The 22,891-nt window shown below is 38.7% G+C and overlaps 1 protein-coding gene across 4 annotated transcripts in view; it reads left to right on the top strand.

The window, feature by feature from the left end:
- The first annotated feature begins 3,732 nt into the window (after nt 1-3,732).
- Nucleotides 3,733-22,891, top strand: part of smg1 (SMG1 nonsense mediated mRNA decay associated PI3K related kinase) — a 48,563-nt gene continuing 29,404 nt past the window's right edge. For all 4 annotated transcript variants that reach the window (XM_057026846.1, XM_057026847.1, XM_057026849.1 and 1 more), the window contains exons 1-23: nt 3,733-3,964; nt 6,682-6,818; nt 6,989-7,141; nt 7,923-8,059; nt 10,938-10,996; nt 11,241-11,454; nt 13,103-13,228; nt 13,339-13,411; nt 14,612-14,709; nt 14,888-15,061; nt 15,611-15,832; nt 16,158-16,259; nt 16,882-17,175; nt 18,663-18,793; nt 19,260-19,418; nt 19,507-19,625; nt 19,734-19,821; nt 19,942-20,043; nt 20,422-20,562; nt 20,872-21,098; nt 22,082-22,281; nt 22,367-22,528; nt 22,661-22,815. In XM_057026846.1, the coding sequence (XP_056882826.1) occupies nt 3,888-3,964; nt 6,682-6,818; nt 6,989-7,141; nt 7,923-8,059; nt 10,938-10,996; nt 11,241-11,454; nt 13,103-13,228; nt 13,339-13,411; nt 14,612-14,709; nt 14,888-15,061; nt 15,611-15,832; nt 16,158-16,259; nt 16,882-17,175; nt 18,663-18,793; nt 19,260-19,418; nt 19,507-19,625; nt 19,734-19,821; nt 19,942-20,043; nt 20,422-20,562; nt 20,872-21,098; nt 22,082-22,281; nt 22,367-22,528; nt 22,661-22,815 (3,350 nt within the window). In that variant the 5' untranslated portion in view covers nt 3,733-3,887. The remainder of the gene's footprint in view (nt 3,965-6,681; nt 6,819-6,988; nt 7,142-7,922; nt 8,060-10,937; nt 10,997-11,240; nt 11,455-13,102; nt 13,229-13,338; nt 13,412-14,611; nt 14,710-14,887; nt 15,062-15,610; nt 15,833-16,157; nt 16,260-16,881; nt 17,176-18,662; nt 18,794-19,259; nt 19,419-19,506; nt 19,626-19,733; nt 19,822-19,941; nt 20,044-20,421; nt 20,563-20,871; nt 21,099-22,081; nt 22,282-22,366; nt 22,529-22,660; nt 22,816-22,891) is intronic.

Below are 22,891 nucleotides of genomic sequence, written 5' to 3' on the forward strand. Positions count from 1 at the left end.
AATGTGGTTTTCGTCCTGGGCGTGGAACAGTGGACCAGCTCTACACCCTCAGCAGGGTCTTCGAGGGTGCGTGGGAGTTTGCCCAACCAGTCCACATGTGTTTTGTGGACTTGGAGAAGGCATTCAACCGTGTCCCTCGGGGGGTCCTGTGGGGGGTTCTCCGAGAGTATGGGGTGTCGGGAGATTAAGGAGAAGGAAATTTAAAGGCATCCAAGACTTTATGTCTTTAAGACAGGTCTGAAGCGTCACTAACTTCTCTGTCTCCTCTGGTTTCATGGATAGATATAGCTGAGTGTCATCAGTATAACAATGAAAACTTATCCCATGCTGCCGAATAATGTCCTAAGGGAAGCATGTACAAGGTGAAGAGGATTGGTCCAAGTACAGAACCTTGTGGAACTCCATGGCTAACCCTACTGTATGAGGAGGGAACACCATGGACATGAGCTAACTGATCTAAACCAGTCTAGTGCTGTCCCTTTAATGCCAATCATATGTTCCAGTCTATGTGACAGGATGCTGTGATCAACTGTATCAAAAGCAGCACTGAGGTCCAGCAGAACCAGCATAGAGACCAGTCCATGATCTGAAGCTATGAGAAGATCATTAGTATCTTTAAGAAGTGCTGTTTCTGTGCTGTGATGAGCTCTAAAGCCTGACTGAAACATCTCAAAAAGACTGTTCCTCTGCAGGTGCTCCAGTTACTGAGTCACCACAACCTTCTCACAAATTTTAGAGATAAAAGGAAGGTTGGATTTTGGCCTATAATTTGCTAACACATCAGGATCCAGTGATGGTTTTATTTAAGCATCTCAAACCTTTCACACTAATGCACTGGTCCCAGATAACTACGTAAGCGTACATGTACAAAAAAAATTCATGCATGTTAATACATCAAAGTGGGGGTTCAGTATCTTGTTCAGTAACATATCACCTTGTAGGAAGTAGAGCATGGCAAGCAACCACTCTACAACCAAAAGATACAGTACATACTTATATAAAGGTCAGCCTGAATGGTGACTGACCATTGTGAGCATTAGCTACACTGCAAAATATGAAATTTGCACCAACTTTAAGGCCAGAAGAACATTTTCATATCCTGCAACAAATTCTCATTAAATCAATGTCACATTGGCATACTACAGTGAAAAGTCCCAAAACTGAGGTGGAGATTATTATACCTTTACTGTAACAGAGACCATCTACTTAGTTGTATCATGGACTTGTTGTGGATATGCCTTTTGAATACTGAGGCCCCCGTTTACATCTTCTTTTGTTTTCTATTTGCTTTCCTCACACTATAACTACGGTACTCAGTGACATCATTTTTTTTTTAAAAAGCTCCTCGATTCCTGATTCTTTTTCCTCTTGTTATCTAACTTGTTCATCACCATAAAATATTTAAATAACTCACCAGAATGTAAACTTTTAACTGTATTTTAATGCTATTTTTAAAGCTGATGTCATTTTTCCTAGTAAGGGTATGTGTTTCGTAACTTAGAGAAAAAAATGCACTCAAACAGAATACCTATGTACATACACCAAAGTCATGAAGTCATGGCTAATTTTATCTATCTCAAGGTGAACAGAGAAATAAAGACAGAGAATGAATAAATGACTGACTGACTGACTGACTGACTGACTGACTGACTGACTGACTGACTGACTGACTGACTGAATGAATGAATGAATGAATTGTATCAGAAAAATCAATGTGTGCTGGTGTAAGAACATGCACTGCAGTAGAGATGACTCAGCCTTAGCACTGATGCCATGGTAACACTGTCAGACATCAGTCTCTTAGTAACTGCAGTTACTTAGAAAGAGAGAGAGAGAGACAGAGAGAGAGAGAGAGAGAGAGAGTGTGTGTGTGTGTGTGTGTGTGTGTGTGTGTGTGTGTGGTGTGTGTGTGTGTGTGTGTGTGTGTGTGTGAGTGTGGGTGCATACTGTGTGTGTGTCTGTATCAGTTAGAGTAGCCGTGTTCATGACACATTGTGACTCAATCAATCAGTTTTATCAGTTGTGAATTAATCATTTCAATGATGCAAACAGCTTTCTTTCTTTTTATGTATTAACTTTCCTGAGACTAAATAACTATCTGTCAAATCCCAAACAAAAATATGGAACATTGCATTATTATGAGTATACCTATGCAGTGCACCAACAAATATGGCAAATCAATCCAGCACAATGTCCAGTGTGAAATCTACTCCCTATCTCTAATTTTTTTTTCAGTAATTCATGAAGTTTTAATTGTACTGCTATAACATTAAAAATGAAAATTCTTCAAATTGCCATAACAGAATTACTTTCTGTGATAAAACACTGAGATAATTTTTTTGAAATTCTTTTTGGTGGTCAATTTATATCAAGAATCCAAACAAAAGCTCCACATAAAAAAAAGATATTTTGTTGACACAGCAACAACAGCTTCTGTGTAGCTTTAACCATTAAATTTATTAGCTCCCCATTCACCATTTGTGCCTATACTATTTGTACTTGAATTAAATAATGGTCTATTTCAATATAGAATAAAAGCTTATTAAATCCCACCCCTTCTCCTTTAATTTAATTTATTATATTGGAGAAATGCCATATTGTAAATGTGGTCAGCCTGTCTGTTCTTATGTAAGTGTAACCTCAGGTTTGTCCAAGATAAGAATAGGGATAACCATGGTTACCTAAACCATTATGTCTTCAAGACTAAGATAATATGATCTGTTGTCAGTACAGATGGTGACCTTGGGGTCATGTGGTGGGTTTGGCCAACGATAACCCACCCAATTCTTCTGAAACTCAGCAGCAGACATTCCAATCAGAGGTTCAGTGGGAAGAAACACCCTTAAAATGAAAGAACTGAAATCTTTGTGATTTAAAAAAGCACTGTCCCTGACATGTGTAGAGACAGGTCCATTATCTGTAGCTATTATAAGATCAGCAGTGATTTTTCAAAGGGCCGTTTCTGTACTATGATAAGCTTTAAATAGACATCTAATGCAGGAATTTTGATGTCATACACCTGATTATCTCAAATATAAGACTGCAGTAAGACTGCAACATAATGGCATCAAACCAGCTCTGTTGTTTAAAAGATCAGGTGCCGGGGAAACAGGTCAACTTTATAAATAAGTAATTCCAGCAACAAAAAAGGGGGAATGGATCATGAATGCTTTACAGTAATGTCTGAGATAACTACAAAAAACAACTAAATCAGTGTCACTATCTTCCAAGAATCAAACTTTTGAGATTAAAACTGGGTTCAAACTACAGTTCAGTGATGTACAGCTAAGAAACTATGATGATAAGGGGAAATTTCATCATTACTGTAGTTGTGTTTCTCTCCTAGTGACCTATAACAACAACAGTTCATAAAATATCCTTGCTGACAAGTCACATTTAGTTACATTAGACATATGCCCATTACTTATATGGGTGTTTTATTACTAAGAATGTGCAAAGTGTGCTGTCAGAGGATTCATGCAGCATGTTTTCCTTTTTTGCTAACAATGTTTTCTACTGTTGACTGTCATTGTAAAGGTTTGTGTTCCTCTGATCTCAGTATGAGATCAAATTTATATTTCACCCTAAATTAAGAATTATGTAATAAACAGATTGCAATAAAATGAGAGTGACATAGAGGAAAATGGTAAAGGTGTCATAACTTTATTAGGATGATTTTTAGCTACGAGTCCGATAGATGGCAGTAAGCCAATGTATTGAAGGCAAACTCTCGTAAAATCACAAAGAAGAAGAAGTGCCGCAAGCTAGCGAAAAAAACGACAGCTTGCTAACAGACTGAGACTTGAGAAAACAAAACTGTGAAAAGCAACTTAAAAAGAGAGGGGCATTTGCCGCTGCCAGCGGATCATGCAGCCCTCCATAAGGTAATGAGCCGTAAATCTTCGGGGTCTCGGCTCAGCGGCGCCCACAAACTGCAGCCACACTGGAATGACTGGCAGCCCAGGTTGGTGATCGTGTGCTAGAGAAGCTAGTTCAAGTAAATCGGGGACTCTGGGCCTACGGTTTTCTGCTGTAATAAATCTTATTTGGAGGGATTGTTAATGCCTTTTAGAATGACGCCATTCGAAACCACTTAAACATACGGTCTTAAACATTTTATTTGCGTATGTTTCAACATCAGTCTTATGCCATGTTATTGATCCCGCCTGTCAGGCAGGTGAGCGGTAGGCTAAATAGCTGCGTGCTCCCTGTACTTTCACTTATTTTAAACCATCGGCTAGATTGCATCTAATTAGGTGATATTGTGTCATACAGCAGTGAAAACGGTGCCATGTAAATCGGCCTTAACTGCACACTGAAACGATGAGGTTAAACAGGTTAGCAATCTGAGCATTTCAACGAGACTGTGGCTTAAGTTCGACTGCTAGCTGTGATAGAGGCACGTATTGTTAACGTTATCAACTTCCTTAAGAACTTCCGGATATGTATATTGTCAAGATTTCACGTAATCGTCTCGTGTCTTTTAAAAAAATTATTATTATTAATGTATAAGTTAATACCACATGTCTCCCTTGACATGCCATTTTATTATATAGATTTAAATATATCACTTAGATATGTGACACATATCCAGGCAGTAAAATAGTTTTCGGGGAACGTCAGGAAAACTAAAAGCATACAGTAAACAGTTTTCCAAATTTGTATATATATATAAGAGCCGGTTCTACCCCTATTCAGTCATTGGCAGGTAAATTTGGCTGAGGGCAGCAAACAATTAAGTAATACATTTAAATAGTTGAAAATGGTGCTCCTTTTTAAAAAATAAAATTGTTTGATTGAACTTCCTATACAAATTATGTATCTTCACTTGGATATTGGCCCAAGGGAGGTCTTTAATACTAAAATTAGTGTTCACATCTGTATTTCCTCCTGCATCAACTTAAGTGTCACCAGATTCAGGTTCACTAACCATCTGACTCAAATCAAGTGGTAAATCGGTGTCATTGCTTTGCCATTCACATGTCCCAGATCTCTTCTCCTTTATGGCTTTTCTGGCATGCTCAACTCATGAGACCCCCTTAAGGGTGAACGTCTCATGAGGGACAGGTGTTCCTCCAATGACTACACTATATTACCCAGTGTGCACTAGTACGTGACGCACGCCTGTCCCTCACAAGACGGGTACGATAAGTTCATGAGAATTCCCGGTACGCCAGAGGATAAAATAGAGAAATGCGGTACTCTGTAAAAGTCTGTGCCGGCCCACTTAAAGCATTGGTTTTGTCTAGACAGTCACCACGTTTACATAGCACTCTGGTAAAGGAATTATTGCCTTAATCCGATAGTAACTGGACAACTGAAGTACATGTGAACGCCTTAGCTAGACTGCTAGTGGTCCTCTCTATATCCGACTAAGACATCTAGCTCATGAAATGGGAAATCAATATGCTCCAGCATCTACATGGCTTAATCAGTCAAACTAGACAATGGAGACAATATAGATTAGGCATCTAAATGGCTTAATCAGTCAAACTAGACAATGCATGTCCATGCTCCACAGCCTCTGTGCTGGCGTATGCAAACTGGTCCTGAGGAGCTTCTCACTGGTCACTTCCACTAGGGTTCCTAAAGAGAGTTTTAATGACAAGGTTCTCCCTCCCTCAGACTGCAGTCATTTTACAACACATAATATGCACAACCTCTTATTCACCATAAATTATCAACATACTCCGAAATCTGTATAATGCCAGCAATAAAATCACTAGACGCAGCTCTTGTCATGTATAAATTGTATATAGCACCAGAAATAAAGGAATTGAAATGCAATAAAAACTAATAGTGGTAATTACCAAGAAATTGCTTGTATCTCTACTGCTTATCAATTGCACACCAAACTGTAATATTTTTTGTGTGTCAGTGGTTTGGGGGACCTTGTTTTATGGGTTTTTAAAGTTCTGTGATGTTTGCCAGTCAGGAGCAGTTTAAAGGTGTTGGAACCCTGGAGAAGATCCTAATGGTGTTTTTAGCAGTTGGTGGATTAGCCACTGCATATTGTCTGATGCATAGCAGCTTATATGCAAAACAGCACGGTTGCTCTGATTGGTCACCTAATAGAATGTTATCAGTAACTTCTTTCTAACACCATTTTCCTTAAATCTTGATGGTTGCTGTGGTGCCATCTTAATGGCTCCTTTTGTGTGTCGTGTACAAAAGACGTCCAGATGTTAAATGTCTGGACCCGTTCTACACAATCAACTTTGATGTAGAGTGGGGCTTGGCCATTAAGTGTTGTTTCTTATTTAGTCGGTCAAGCGGTCCACTTTCCAATCAAATTTATTAATGGAGGATATTTTTTCCAAATGTAAAATGTCTCAAAACTGCTACCAAATTCCAGTTCAACACCTGACATCAATTACAGACTTTTCATATTGTTTTTCATGATTCGAGGCAGGATTGTGAAAAAACTTTCAAATGCGCTTGTTCCCATGAAAACTGCCTCTATATAATGGATACTTTGTAAACGCCGCAAGTTTCTGAAACCTTTTTAAAGTTCAAAGTCTGATAAAACTGTTGATGTCCAGATATGTCTAGACCAAATCTGAAATACTGCATTGGTATATTGTATTGACTTTTATTGTATATTTGCCAAAGATATGTCTTATAATGTCTTTTCATTTTCTTTTGTTTTATGGTTTTCCTGTTTTTGTCCATCATGCTCAGAACTGACAGTGTGTCACTCAGCCAGGAAGGAGAGCTCGATTCATCCATATTGTATGATATATTGCCCTCTAGCTGTCCCGATCCTCCAGTGGTGTCTAGCAATGCCTTTCATGCTGCAGATACACACCAGGAAGAGGGTAAGCCTGTGCATTGTAAATGAATTGGCAACTTTGGGCAGCTCTACATGGCCTGTTTACATTTCTTAACATGTATCTCGCTGTTCCTCTTGGCCACTTTGATAGAATGTTGCTTATGTATCATGTATCCAATTAAAGACAAATTATTTAAACACTTCTTTTTCACATAGGTGGATATGAAGGCAACAAAGTTATCTGTATTAATGCGTTTGGTTGGAAGTCGGTGGGGCAAGAGCTGAGGCCAAATGACTTGACCACAGATTTGCCTCGTTTTCAGCATGGAAATCGTGCTTTAGCTTCAAAGGACATGAAAAAATCGCAGGGTAAGGTTGGGCACATATGCATACACTGTTAGCAATTCAGTATATCTTGTACCGGTAATAAAAATGTACAGCATGGGTGGAGCTATATGTAATATGACAATTCATCACCACTGCATTATCCCATTTCTCTTGCTTTTGGTTGGATATTCTGAATTTTGAGTGAGGAAAAGGATTTGGCTAAGTATTTGTTTTCCATTTGAATAATTTTAGTAATCACTTGATTATTTTAATTGCAATATTATATCTTTATAAACCTTTTTTCTAAAGGGAATAGAAAATAATCAGTACCATTAACTTATAAAAGAAAAGAATCTTACAGCACTTGTATTGTTTAGCGGTATCTAATGACTCAACCAAAATTTATCCAACCTAATTTCATTGTTTTTAACAGAGTTGTGGTTGATATCCATAGATATTTTAACACGTCTGTTGTATTAAAGTCTTGATCTTTTTTGCAACATGTTTTAGTATAATGAGCATCTTAAGTTGTTCCTTTGACAGCTAGTGTAGGTAGGATAAATAGGCTCCCTGCAGATGCACCCATTTGTACTCTGGTACTGTAGTTTGTCAAGATGATGCTTTTGTTTTTCCTTTTTTGTTACTTAAAAACATATTTTTGACATGCGTAACTATAATCCATTATATTCTTTTTCATATAATCCCATAAAGCTGGTTCAACAACATTTAAATGTTGTTGGCGAATACCCACAGACTCACTACATCAAAAACGCTTGTGTCAATGAATGATTCTTAAATTGATCATCTGTGAATGCTGTTGTAGACAGAGGAATGGGTCATTCAGAGGAGTCTCGGCTGGCCAACCTCCTGCGTCGAGTTTCTAGGGAGGATGATCGTGACCGCAGACTGGCAACTCTCAGACAACTGAAGGACTTCATTAGCCACAGTGAGAGTAAAGTGGTTAGTTTCTTTGAATTACTTTTTATTTTACATATGTTTCATCCTAATCTTTTCACTTTCACTTGCCACAATGCCACTGGGGTTAACGGCAACAACTTGAAAGATTTGTAAAGGTATAGGTAAGAACTTATAGGAAGCTATGATTAATTTAAAAAATGCCAATACAAAAATGGTCCAATTGGTCATGTAAATAAACAACCGCAGATGTTTACAAGAAAACTATGTACAATACCTCACAAAGTAACATTCAAACAAAAATCCCCTAAAGCTCTGATCATTCTCCATCATATACCTGCCTGGAGGTAGTGGGTCGCTAGCTTATGGGCAAATCATAGGTTCGGAAGATGGAAGATATGGGGAGGGGCAAGGAGAAAGTGGGCCTGTTGTAACCAATCTATTGTTCTATTGTTTCTCCATATGCCCATGCTGGTGTTTGCCACTATATGGCACTACTTTCATGACTCAGTGTTTGCGGAAGCTCGAGAATATGCCTTCAAGGGCTGGAGAAGAAAGTTTGGCTATTGTTTGATTAAGCCCCAGTGTAAATCTAGCTGCTTTGATTAGGCCCCGGAACTTCTCTAAACTTCTCTTTGTTTATGTGAGGTGCCTGGGATTAGCAGGAGGTCCTTTGAGGAGTAATGTTTATTTGAGGAGTTTCCTGCGTTGCCCGCACTCCATGGCACCAAAGATGCTCAAAACACTGAAATCTAACAGCCACCCATACTAAAGGCTAAAATTTGAACATGTCGAGGAGTACTCTTCGCCAGGTGCCACAAGTCACCGCCCGATGTCCTTTTCACACAAACATAGCCCGCTGCCGACAAAAACATGGCAAATGAAAGTTGCAAGAGGTGGTATCAGGAGTACTTTGTAGTACTGAGTAGTTTTAGGCATATTGATCAAGTATATTGGATTGGCCAATATTTTTAATTTTTATGATTGCCTATAGGGTTCAAAAGTTTTTACAGATAATTCCGTTGAATAGATTGCAGAAGGCTTGTGACCCGTCAAAGTCTTAAATTCACCAATTTCAACACTACCTCAAATGCTCCTGCAACAAGTTATGTTTTTAAATGTGTTTACGACTTGCAGACAATTAGCTTTTGTGTTATTGGCAAGTCTACATCGCGTCATGGTTGATGTGAAGAGGAATAGAAGGTCAAATTGTTGCCGCAATGGGAAAATACAAATTCAGCAACACTTGGCTTCATAGGGATAAGTTTAAGGCTTGGTTAATGCCAGTTCTAAACAGTGACTTTGAAGTCTGCTGCTTCCTATGCAAAAAACCCATAAAACTTGGAATGTTGGGTATATGGGCATTAGGCTCACACTCGAAACATGTTGCTACAGTAAATGGCCTAAGACACATGACAGCTAATAGTCAATTCTACTGCTCCAGGTCTAGCCCCTCTACTTCCAAGCTGCTGGGAGGGGACACAACAGCTCTGTGACTCCCGTTAGTGACCTCCATGTTGCCTTCAGTCCAAAGCCTACATTAAACGTGTAGGTTCTCTGGATTCACCACACAGTAACTAAGCACTAGGCATACAGTGCAAACACTGAAATTAGGGACTTGTTTCAACAATGTTTCCAGACCTTCAGGTGTGAAAAGAAAAAACTACATATATATATAACCCACTTCGAAATAGCAGATTGTCAAGGGAGAGCTAATTTCTAAAGTGACTGGTTTATCCTTCAGCTTTAAACAAGTTATTTAACTTTAACTGATCGAATGAGTAGCTTCTCTTTTCCTAAACAACTCGTTGAAAGACACATCCTATAGTTGTGGAAAAGATGTTAGTTTGTTTGAGATGGGTCAAATCAGTGGCACGTATAATTAACAGCTAAGATATTGCTGAAACTACTAAAATTGGGTTAAGAACTATCAAATGCATTAATAAAACTGGAACAGTAGTGGGGAACTGTCGTTTGTGATGAAGAAATGTGGGGGGGTAATTCTTAATCATCATTAATGCGAGCATTTAAATGTTTGTTGATATCAAATCATCGAAAAACAGAAGTAGAGCTCAGGACTACATGTAATAGTGAAAGTTTGAACACTTCCACATGGACAAATTGAAGGGAACTCAAGGCATTGGGAATTGAAAGCAGTGTAGCCTTAAGAAAACAGAATCAGTGAGGCAAATAAGGGAATAAAGCTTTAACCCTAGTATGTGACCTTTTTGTGGCCAGGCAATGCATGGTCTCTCGCTCCCACTCTCTCTCCCACTCACTCACTCACTCACTCACTCACTCACACACACACACACACACACAAATACACAAACACACAGGGCTTGAAGTCTTTAAGGTATTCTGGTAAGGAATATACAATTGGAAATTCTTTAATTTCACCTATTTAAAACAGAGCACCAAAAGATTATCACAAGTATATTTTATAGGTTGCCGCATGACTACTACATAGACTATCATTAGAGCATATGATAGCATGTCAGCCATGTTGTAGTTCTCTCCTCTCCCTCTCCCTCTCCCTCTCCCTCTCCCCTCCCTCTCCCTCTCCCTCTCTCTCTTCTCTCTTCTCTCTTCTCTCTCTTCTCTCTTCTCTCTTCTCTCTACTCTCTACTCTCTACTCTCTACCCAGCGGTCATCAGCAGGAGGGTCCCCCTACATGAGCCTGGTCCTGCTCAAGGTTTTTCCTTGCCACTGTTGCTTGTCTGGGTTTAGGCCCTGGGATTCTGGAAAGTGCCTTGAAACAATTTTGACCGTAAAAGACGCTATATAAATAAAGATTGATTTGATATAAAAGTTCCAAATGGAAATACCAGAGAGTCATTCATGAGTTGATGACAGAAATAAAATATTTCAAAATGCATGCATAAATAAAAAAAAAAATTTTTTTTTTCCTCCCCTCTCTTAGACACTGGTTAAACAATTGGACACAATCCTCAGCACCCTAAATGATATTTTAAATGAGAGGTAAGCAGGAACTCTAATACACATCCAGCATATTTGGGTTTTTTCAAACTAAATACAGTGTAATGTTGCACACATCTTATTATAAATTCTAAATGCACAGAAGTATATGGTCTTAGCTTTTAACAAATGATGAATTGCAAGATTTCATATGTATTCTAGGCTTTAGTACAGCATTTTTATTTTATAAAGGGACAAATATCTCAACTTTATAATAACATATTGTCATTTGGTTGTTGCTATATAGTAGTAAGCTACTCTGGGAGCTGCGTCAGGATGCAGCCATTTGCCTTGGTCTACTCTGCACGGTTCTCAGCTATGAGGCTGAGAGCATCTTCAAGTGGCTATTTCTAAAATTAACATCGAGCAATCGCGATGAAGTGAAGCTGTTGTACCTTATGGCAACATATCACGCACTGGAGGCTGCTGGAGAGAGGAAGGCCTTTTCTCACGTCATGCAGGTAATCATATCACCAATTTTTTTTTTGGAAAATTAACTAACTTTTAAAATTTTGTTATCACAACTGTTTTTAAAATATTTTTTGGTCCCCCCCCAAAAAAAATATATATAGGAAAACCATTACACTTTTAAGTCTTTTTTTAAAGAGATTTTTATTGTCACAGAAAATTCTAGATGATTAATAAATTTTATTATTTGTAACCATCAAAAACTCTAGCTACAATTTTGTCCGAAGATAGAGCATGGTATTAAAAGGGTTGTCCTTGTGTGTCCGGTACTTTAACAAGTTGCTTAATCAGACCATGCTTAATGTAGAATGAATGCAGCAAAATCTTTTGTGGGTTGTTCTGAACATTGTTCTGCTGCACGTCTATTATTCGGATCTTACATCCCTAAGGTGCTCAATTGGATTGAAATCTGGTGACTGTGGAGGCCTTTTTGGCATACAAATACTCATTGTCATGTTGCAGAAAGCAGTTTCAGATTATGAGTTTTTTGACATGTTGTATCATCCTACCATAATACTCAGGTAGGCTGCAGCATTTAAATTATGCTCATTTGGTACAAAGGAGACCAAATTCTGCCTAGAAAATATCCTACAGACATTACATCACCCCAACAACCTAAACATTGGATAGAAGGCAGGATGGATCCATGCTTTATAGATCCATGCTTTTCATGTTGCCAGATTCTGACCCAACCATCTGAATGCCACAAATTGGGACTTATCGGACCACACAACATTCTTCCAATCTTCCATTTATCTTATATTGGTGAGGTTATATGAATTGTCACCTCAGTGTCCTGTTCTTAGCTCACAGGAGTGGTGCCTGGTGTAATCTGCTGCTGTTGTAGCCCATCTTTATTAAGGTTTGACATGTTGTGCTCATGGCCTGGCTGTGACAGATTTGTCTTCTTCTCCCTCACCTGGAAGACCGAGGCAGTGGTGGTTGGAGACAGTGACGGGACTGTGGATGGGGTGGGAGAGCTTCTGTGCCAGGGCTCCTTCCTTGGCAGAAGGGGTGGGCCAGGCTGTTGTGGCAGTTTCAGAATTTTGAAATGGGAAGCGGCTTTAACAAATGATTTTCGCTGACTTGAGGTGAAGGCGTGGGGGCTTTGCAGGGAGATCATGTTAGGGCGTTGTTGTCCTTGTCTTTGCCTCACATCTCAATAAAGAGCTGAAGATGCCCATTGGGACAGTTGGCATATCTAGTATGTGATCTTGCTCCCTGTCGCTCACTCCCAAATGACAAAGGTCCCCATGACCTTGCCCATGGCCTAGACTGAGATGGTGGCTGCGTTATATGCCCTCTCGGGCAGTGTAGACTGGTACCACATAGGCTTGGTTGGCAGCATCTGCCAATTGTCCTAAATTGTTGTGCTTTATCTAGTTTTTTATTTTGGGGTTATGTTTTACATAGTGAAATGGTTTGCTTACACTGTTCAGAAAATTGCAAATTAGTCTCAAAAATCAATGTAAAGAATTGTGATTAAAAATTGTGATCATGATTTTATTTAAGACTTGTAACAATTAAGGAGCCTCTAATTATAGAATAGCTTGTCAATCCAACATGATGTATTTCCCTCATGTGCAGGTACGATTAACGTATAGTGACATATACTAGGCTGAGTGTTTTTGCGTGTTTCAGCTGGTGATGACCAATTTGCAGTCCATCCTGGAGAATGTTGACACACCAGAGCTGCTTTGTCAGAGTGTGAAGTGTATTCTTCAGGTGGCGCACTGTTACCCACATGTGTTCAGCATCAACTTTAGAGTGAGTCTTTTGTCCATTAACCATTTGGAATCTTCTATATTCTGCTCATATATATTGTTTTATATTGCATATGATGGCTATGTTGTTTTTGTTGTTTGCTTTCTTTACAGGATACAGTTGATATATTGGTGGGCTGGCACATAGACCACACTCAGAAGCAGTCGGTCACACAGCAAGTTTCAGGTCATTTGCATTTCCACTTTATTTACTAATTACAACCTTTTTTTAGGTCAGTCTGGGTTTTTTGTTATGAAGTTTTTGGCATTGTTTAAATTGTTGGTGCTAATGTTCCGGCATGTTCACATATTCTAAGACTGCAGAGGAAGATAGTACCATAAATTCCTCACTTCCAAAATTTTATAAAATTTACGAAAAAATACACACCTGACTATAAGCCACAGGTGGCCACTTTGAAACATGAGCTCTTTATGGTACACAGAAAGATTATTTTAAATGTTTAATTACTAAACATGGCAGTAACACAGCTGTGACACAGCAGTAAAATGACATGACAGTAACACAATGGTTAAAAAAATAACAATCTTTCCAGCTGTTGATCGTTAGCCTCTAACTTAAAAGCTGCATCGTAAACATTGCTTCATGTGTTATCCATGACGAGGGTGTGGACATTAAGCACAAAAACCTGCTGTTTTTGACTGTTTAAAACGCAATTAAACTAGCATCTTGCTCGGCGCATTACCATATCTCTTCAACCTCTGTCTTGCTTATGTGCTGCTTAAGCGCCCCCTGATGGCCGCTCGGTCGTAAAATTCAATTTGAGGAAGTCTCAGAAACCCCACAATAAGCCGCATCGCTCCATAAGCCACAGGAGTCAAAGCGTGAGACAAAGTAGAGGCTTATAGTACAGAGTTTATGGTACATTATTAACATTGGAATTGATTGGGAAAAAAACATTGTTGAAGATTTGTTGATGCACCTCACTTTTTTGTGTCAACATGGACTTCCATGCTACATGACATACAACCGCAACATCTAATTTGTTGTTGTAAGGCATCATCATAATGGTTGTTTGCATAAAGTAAGTTCAACAATTTGAACTGGTAAAGCTCATGTTGTCAAAGTCCATGTTATCAATATTTAAGAAAAATGCAGAGATATCTTCAAAGACTGGTACCCGGTACATAATATTAGCCATATAGCTACAAGTAGAGAGATCGGCAAATATAAAAATAGGTATTTCTTTCTGTTTTGGGAAGAGAAATGCAGTGACACGATGGTCAATTTTACAGTTGAAGTCTACATTCTACTGTCATGTCTTTATCTAGTATGTGCTGGCTTGTTCAGTTGTCTGTTTATTTAAAAAGCTTTTACAGTACCTGTGAATTGAACAAATCTGAGTCTGCTTTCCCCATCTTGGTTCAGGTTGGCTTCAGAGTCTGGAACAGTTCTGGGTGGCGGACCTGACATTCTCCACCACACTACTGGGACAGTTCCTGGAGGATATGGAAGCATATGCAGAGGTGAATTTAGTTTGTCATCTTATATCTTGTAGCTATTGTAAGTAAAGTTGTTCTGGGTAATTAAATACACTTGTTTGACTGTCCATCTGACTTTGAAATTTCATTGTGCAGGAAATGATATCATAGCAAATAAAATATTCTTCTTTTCTTCTCTGCTTCTTGTTTTTACCCCATGTAGGATCTGAACCATGTTGTTTTAGGGGAGATTCTCGATGAAGATATTCCACCTCCCTCAGTGTCACTGCCAAAGTTAGCAGCACTGTTGAGAGTTTTCAGCACAGTGGTCCGCAGCATTGGAGAGCGATTTAGTCCCCTAAGAGGACCACCCATTACGGAGGTCTACGTCACAGATGTAAGCATTATATATGCAGCACCCCAGCATAGTTAAATGGTGACATAATCCAATTTGATTACATCAGTATAAATGGGCAGGCACTGCCATGATCAAGGTAAATTGAGACTGTATTGATTGATGATCATTATGTGCTGAGAGACAATCTTTCAAGTCTCATAATAGATGCTATAAATAAATAGTTGAATGTATTTAATAGTTAGTTTAAATAACTATAACAAATGATCTGGGAGGAGATACTGTAAGTTGTGATGGAATAATAGGAAGAAAGCGGTTTTGAACTTTTCTGGGTTTTCAGGGATCATTATTGATGCCCACATTTTGGTGCGTGTTTCACTAGAGGGTGATGGGGGTTTTAGGCATGAGGACATGGATGGGCCAGAGCCAGAGGCACACAGTCACAATCTCTGTAGAATTGTCTTGTACTACTTTCTGTGTCATCCGATTAAAGGACTTTGTAACTAGTTGTTTGTTGTTAACATGATGCCACAACCTAAGATCTTTATTGATGAGCTTTGCAATGTAAAATAAATTCTCTGTTCTCCTCAGGTTCTGAACCGTGTTCTGGCCTGTGTGTCGACGGCAAAGCAGGTTCAGTTTTCTGAAGAAGTTCTCACTGCTGGAAACGAGTGTGTGGGTGTGTTGCTAGCTAGTGTGGAACCCAGTGGTCAGTTGATGGAGGCTGTCTTGGTCTATGGGCTGGACCAGTTGGACTGCTGCCAGGCCTGCAGCTCAGACTACAACCTTTCAGTGCTCATCATCCTCACTATGGTACCACCTTTATTGCAATGTTATCACAGCCATAATGTTGAGCTTTGCTATCTAGCAGTGCAGCAGTATAGTCCCCAATTCTTTGGTTGATTTTTATATAATCATTTTTCATATTTAGAAGGTGTACTTAAACTGATTATCTGGTTTAATTCTGGTGTTTTGACTTATTTCTAACTGTAATGATATTTTTGTTTGGATATAAAGTAAAGCCTGATTTCTAAATATGCTTTATTCAGATTTCCATTTTTGACCTGAATCGGGAAAAGCTCATTAATTTTTGACTTTTCTAGCAGCAGAATCTTTTGTCCTTTCTATCCTCTTTTAGATAGTGGACCAAATCAACACAAAGCTCCCAGCATCATTTGTTGAAAAACTGTTGGCTCCAGAATCCAAGTTGATGCAGTTGCGGTTTCACAGAGATAAAGAGGTGGAAGTCTTTGACCATATTTTTTTATTTTATTGATTAATTTATATATTTTAAACCCAATTTACATTGATGCAAATACATCATACACATGTACATATTTAAAGTATGTTTTTCACTTCTGGTGTTGATTCTGTCCATTGATTGATGCTCTGTGGATGCAAAATGTGCCACATCTGTACATGTGGCATCTTTCTCTGTTATTCACATATTTAGGTTTTTAGCCACTGGTTGCAAGACATCTACGTAATGTCACCTTAGATATTTACAAGGTTTTGCTAATTTTATAACAGTATTTCAGTAAAGGTTACAAAGATTTTGATTTCTGTCCTCATTAGTTGTATACATTGAACATCTAAATGCAAAAATAACACAAAATTGCTGTGTTATTAAAGGAATATATATATATAATGTATGTATATATATATGTGTGTGTATAAATGTGTGTGTATGTGTGTATATATATGTATGTATGTATGTAAGTGTATATATTATATATGTGTGTTGTTTTTGTTTTGAAAACCTTGCTAAATAGTGTTTTTAAATTGGTCAGTGGAAATAAGTTATTTATGTTTTTATTACCTAAACAGAGTTAATACTATATTTGTGTTTGTGAATCTCACAGGTGATTTCAGCTGTTCATGGTGTGTATCAGGCATTGTTAAGCCTGAAGAACATTCCTACACTTGAAGCAGCATATAAAATGGTATTGGGTGAGATAGCATGTGCCCTCTCCAGCCTAACTTTGGTGCTGAAAGCCAATGGTATGGCTCCTGCCCCCAATGGCTGCCTCTACTCAAATATCCAACATCCTGCCTTTACTTCTCTCACCCTACCTTTGGAAAATGCAGAGTTCACACTGATCTTCAACCTCAGCACCCTCACTACCATTGGTAACACCAAGAATTCTCTGATTGGGGTGAGTATCTGCTTTTTCTTTTTTTTTCCTGTTGTGCTGGGCTACATAATTACACTCTTGATACCAAACCCGAAACCATCTTCAAGTATTAAATATTTGTTTAAACTCTAAATTTAAGCTTACTCCAGCTTTTATTCTGACTAATAGTTACTGAAGTAACAGAAACATTCCAATTTAGAAATAACTTCTCCAGACTTCAGGGCAGCATTACATAAAGAAGAGTAATGGAACTGTTTGTACTGTTTGATTACATGCATCTATACTGATCTGATCAGAAGTTATCATTGCAAAATTTTTAAGTAAGTACACAGCTATTCTAAGTGCATTCTAAATCTGTCTTGTCAAAAATAATATTACCCAATGTTTTAATTTTCTATAGAACAGGCAATATACACACCATATATACTAAACCAGGTTACTAATAATGTAACCACTTAATTAAATTATTTTCACTATATATCCAAAGTACAGTATATGTTGCCAATACCAATACCAATGTGACACGTAAATGCAAGTTTTTTCCCTGAATATGGATCAAAGTAAAGTGCCAATTTTGACATTTAACTTAAACACAATAACACAATACCTGTCAATGCTTCATTTTGCCAATAATGTAATAAGTGATTATGTTAATGTTATCACCTTAAAGTACCCTTGATATAAAAAAACTAAACATGTACCAAAAATGTTGCAGATATGATTTATTTGAATCCAAGGAAAGATATGAGACACGGTGAAAGTTTTGATTGTTTAAAAGCAAATGTTAACACAATGTTAAAACGGAACATTTTTTAGTCGGTTCAAATGCCGTTCAGTTAGTTGGCATTAAAAGACTCTTCTACTCACCAGGGGCCTCATGTACAAAGACTTGCATTGAGCCCGCACTGAAACCTGGCATAAGCACAAATCTAGAAAAATTAGATGTATGATACTGTGTAGGCCTGAATCCAAGCACATTCGATTTATACATCCCAATCATCCCAACTGTCCTGTGAAACCTAAAGTGGCTGAGCCAGTCTCTTTCTCTATGTGTTGCTCCATTGGCAATATCTTATAATAGCACCAACTCTGCCATTGTTGTTAACGGTGTTTTCTGCACCATTTCACACATACATTTTTATCCAATCACAGACAGCTGGGTGCGTTAATTTTTCAGCTGTTTATCTATAATGTGCACATCACTCTCAGGAATGCCCTTTCTGACACTATTAACAGGTTTCCAGCATCACCTCTGAGGGCCATCAATGGCTCGAAAGCACTAGAAAATGTATGTATGCCAGCCACGAAGTTGGCGTGGAGCACGTCACATTTTCACGGTCATTTCACTCTAGATAAATCTGCAGAAATCTGTGTACGCAATTTTTTTGTGCTGATGCACCCTTTGAACATGAGGCCCCTGGACTTTGTTGATAAATTGACGCAGCATATGTGTCGTTGTTTAACTTACATCACTTATTGTTTGATATTTGTTGTTTTTATGTGTTTAGATGTGGGCCTTGTCTCCTACAGTCTTCACACTGCTCAGTCAAAATCTTTTGTTGGTCCACTCTGACTTAGCAGTGTACTACCCCACCATCCAGTATGCCGTACTTTACACACTGTACTCCCACTGCACAAGGTATTTCACCCCATCCACCTGCAGTTGTCTTACTAAAACTGCTGCTTGAATCAATATACAAGAACCGATCTTGACTCTGCTTTACACTTTTGTACTTTCTTGCATCATTCTCTGGATCAAAGGTACATATATATACTTAAGTCTAATATATATATGCGTGTGTCTGTGTGTATATATATGTATGTATGTGTGTGTGTGTGTGGGGAGTGTTTTAACTGGCAAAGTATGCCTTGCATTAGTATACACAAGCACACGCAATACTTAAACAGCATCTTTAAACATTTGTTATAAATGTGGGGTTTTTTTTCCATTGAATTAGTCATTGTTAAATAAACCAGATGTTTTATTTACTGCACAACTCCAGTGAACATTTAGAATTAAGGCTTGAATTAATGTAATTTTAGCTACCGGTAACATTGTGGAAGCTGTTCTTATTAACTGTCTCCATGTCTTTTCCTTCATCCAGACATGATCATTTCATCTCATCCAGCTTATCATCTTCTCCATCACTATTTGATGGTGCTGTTATCAGCACTGTGACCACAGCAACAAAGAAACACTTCAGCACACTCTTAGGCCTTCTTGGAGGTCTCCTGTTGAAAGAACATCTCTACATTGAGACCAGGTTCTTTATCATTCTGTTACCATGACTTCCTGTTTATGTATTTATTGGTGTGTAAACAGGAACAACTTTTTATGCATTGTAATTTTAGGAGACTGCTGTTGACCTGGGCTCAGGAAATCTCGGTGCTGATGAAAAAGTCAGACACTTATAGCCCTCTCTTCTCTTTGACCACTTTCAACAAGTTTTGCAGGGGTCTCCTTGCCAATGGTAAGTCATTTCTAGATATTTACAGTGTTTTAACCATTCACAAATGTAGTTTGGAATTGACCTGTTATTTTCATGGTTGTTAATTCACCAACATTTGTTTCTGGATAGCTCTAAATGAAGATCAGAGTATTTGTCTTCAGACCTGCCACTGTATTATGGTTCTGTCTTCATCTTTGTCCACTGAGCTGCTGCAGAGGTAAACATATCAAAGCTTCTTTTAAAATTCATTAAAAATGTTATCAATGACATACTGTATTATGTGGTTTTGCTCCTATATACTAAATTGCAATATATTAATTTAAATATGTATGTGTAGCTGTGTGGATGTGTGTAGAGTACAGTTGGTCAACTCAGCAGTAAGAGTAAGGCAGGCCTATGGTAAGCTGCTCAAGACCATTCCACTGGATGTGGCTTTGAGGTAAGTTTGTTCTGCTCAACATCACCCTACATTAGACTAAATGCAAATACATTGTAAGCAGATCAACAGTATTGGATCAAGATTTTGTAGCCCTTTGACTGGAAGCAAAAAAAATAGAAGTCCAAGATATACATCATCACGTCAATTAAAACAGGCCTTATTGAAGTTCATCTACTTTGTAGCATGTTTTGTTACTAGTATATTTTAGAGGTTGCATGATGCTGGCCGTGTAATACATACAGAGGGCTTGCTTAATATTTACTTTTGAAATTTAAATCCCCCATTAAGTAAAGAATTTTGGGACTCAAATGATATAGACTTTAAATTTCATGGAATTTCAGGTAATTGCACTTTATTTAAAAATCTTTTGGCCCACAGTGTCCAAAGCCAACCCAGGATGAAGGATATTTCCCTGGCTGTCCGCCACCACATGAGTCGAGCACCAAGCAGCACCTTTCATCCCCAGGACTTCAGTGACCTCATTAGTTTCATTTTGTATGGGACCTTGCACCGTGGCGGGTAAGTGCACAACACAAGCACAGAAATCATGATAACAAATATTACACAAAACCACTTTGGCCTGGAAAAAATAGATGGATTAAATACTAGCGATCCAGAGGAAACAATGCTTTTTGATGATTGTATTATTATTGTGCCAGCTTAACCACCAGTCTAGTTTTAAAAAAATGTATAAATAATTAAAATAAATGTGCAGTTTTCAAAGAAAGGAAATATAACTTGTTCGGTTTTCTACTTTGGATGGTTATTGTCATCTGTGCATTTTGTAGTGGCGCTTCAGTTTTCTGATTTCAATAACTTTTTTCATAGTAAGGATCCCTGGCTGGAGCGATTGTATTACAGCTGCCAGCGTTTTGAGAAGCTGGATGGCCGAGGCTGCGCTGACAGTGGTAAGCCAGGTGTCGTACCACAAGCCCTGCTGAAAAATGAGGCTGTGCTGTGGCAGTGGGCAGCGTGGGAGGCTGCACAATTCACTGTTCTGTCCAAACTCCGAACGCCACTGGGCCGTGCTCCAGACACCTTTCAAACCATTGAAGGTAAAACATTTTTAATGTATGTCATACTTATATCTACATCCTCATATGTATCAAGGAATCCACTCACAGGTCAGACTCACGAGCCTGAAAACTTAGATGTGCCAGCACAGTATTTGTTGGTATGGGCCACCAAGTGTATTCCCCCTCCAAAAGGATTACTGCAGTTGTGTTATCAAACTCCATGCACACCCTTGAAAGCTATAGATTCTTTGAATTGTACACCCTTAGCACCCACTGTGATCACCCAGAGTGTCTTCAATTACTACTGAATATGTATACTTCCCATACAATCTGTGGATAAACCCTGTAACTTCACAATGGCACCTTATCTCAGAACCATGATGATATGCAGTGATTTAGTGCTACTATGACCTGACCAGAAAACCTAAGCTTAAAACCTGTACCTTATGCTTTGTGCCTTGCTGGAATATTAAAATTAAGCTTCAAGTTTGTGTGCTATCAACAGGGGTCATGCCCTTTTTATAATGTACATGATCTGGAAAATATGCTGCGTTTCACTTGTACTTGGAAGTTGGAATTTCGGATTTCCTAACTTTCAGCTGGATTGTCACCAAAGTCGAATTTCCTACTCAGAAAGTCAGAGATTCCTGACCACCCCCAAGTTGGCTTTCAAAAATGGCTACCCAGAGCGTAAGCAGTAAACAGAGCTCTCGCCCTTCGATGCTCTTTGTAAACAACGAAATACGAAGTGAGAAAAAAGTAGGCTACATTCTGTGGTTTGTGTTGCCTCTTCATCTACCATGTTTGAAAGTTGCAGAAGCACCAAAGTTTTGTCCAGCAGTTGTTTAAATTCGGAAAAGGCAAGCGTGAGAATTCCTTTCATGTAGGTCGCCATCTTGTTTTCTGACTTTGTAACTGGAATCCTGAAAAGCTGGCTTTGGTGTCATTCTGAGTTTCACCTTCCGGGGTAAATGAAACACAGCATTAATAGATAAGAAATAACATTCGAGCCATGTTTATAGGTATGATCCGTAGCCTGGCTGCACATGCTGTCAACCCCGAACAGGACGTCGGAGCGTGGGCTGGATCTGGGGGTGATGGGGATGGTCACCACTCCAATCAGCTCCGTCTTGCTCTGTTGCTTCAGTACCTGGAAAACCTGGAGAAATTAATGTACAATGCATATGAAGGATGTGCCAATGCTCTAACTTCTCCTCCAAAGGTGTTTGCAAGGATCATACACTTGGTTGTGATTTTTCACATTTTAATCCTTTTTTTTATTTTAATCATTTTTGTTTGTGTTCCAGAGTATCAAAACTTTCTTTTACACAAACCGTCAGACATGCCAAGATTGGCTAACAAGGATCCGTCTTGCTCTGATGAGAGTTGGTCTTCTTTCTGGCAAACCAGCAGTCACCATTCGCCATGGATTTGACTTGCTAACAGAGTTTAAGAACAGTAGTGCTCAGGTCAGAGCAAGTACTGTCTTGCAAATTCTTGAAGTAACCATCCCTGTGTAAAGTAGTTAGTTGGCATTTATAATGTTTCTGTAGCGAGGTGGTAGTTAGGTAATGTAGAGTTGAGTATCTTATTTTTCTCAGGGTCCAGATGTGGAGGTCCTTCTGACATTGTTGGCAGAAGCTCTCTGTGAGCTAAATTGTCCTGAGGCCATACAGGGTTTGGCAGCATGGAGCCTTTTGACCAGTGGTAGAAGTCTTGGCTGGCTGTCATCAGTCGCCCTACAGGCTGAGGGAAGGTATGCCCCATAATGTGATAACTAACAAAGTCTGACCAAATTCTGCATTGTTAATGCGTGTGTTTGTGTATGTGTG

Source organism: Takifugu flavidus, chromosome 3 (assembly GCF_003711565.1).
Source record: "Takifugu flavidus isolate HTHZ2018 chromosome 3, ASM371156v2, whole genome shotgun sequence".
Lineage (NCBI taxonomy): Eukaryota > Metazoa > Chordata > Actinopteri > Tetraodontiformes > Tetraodontidae > Takifugu > Takifugu flavidus.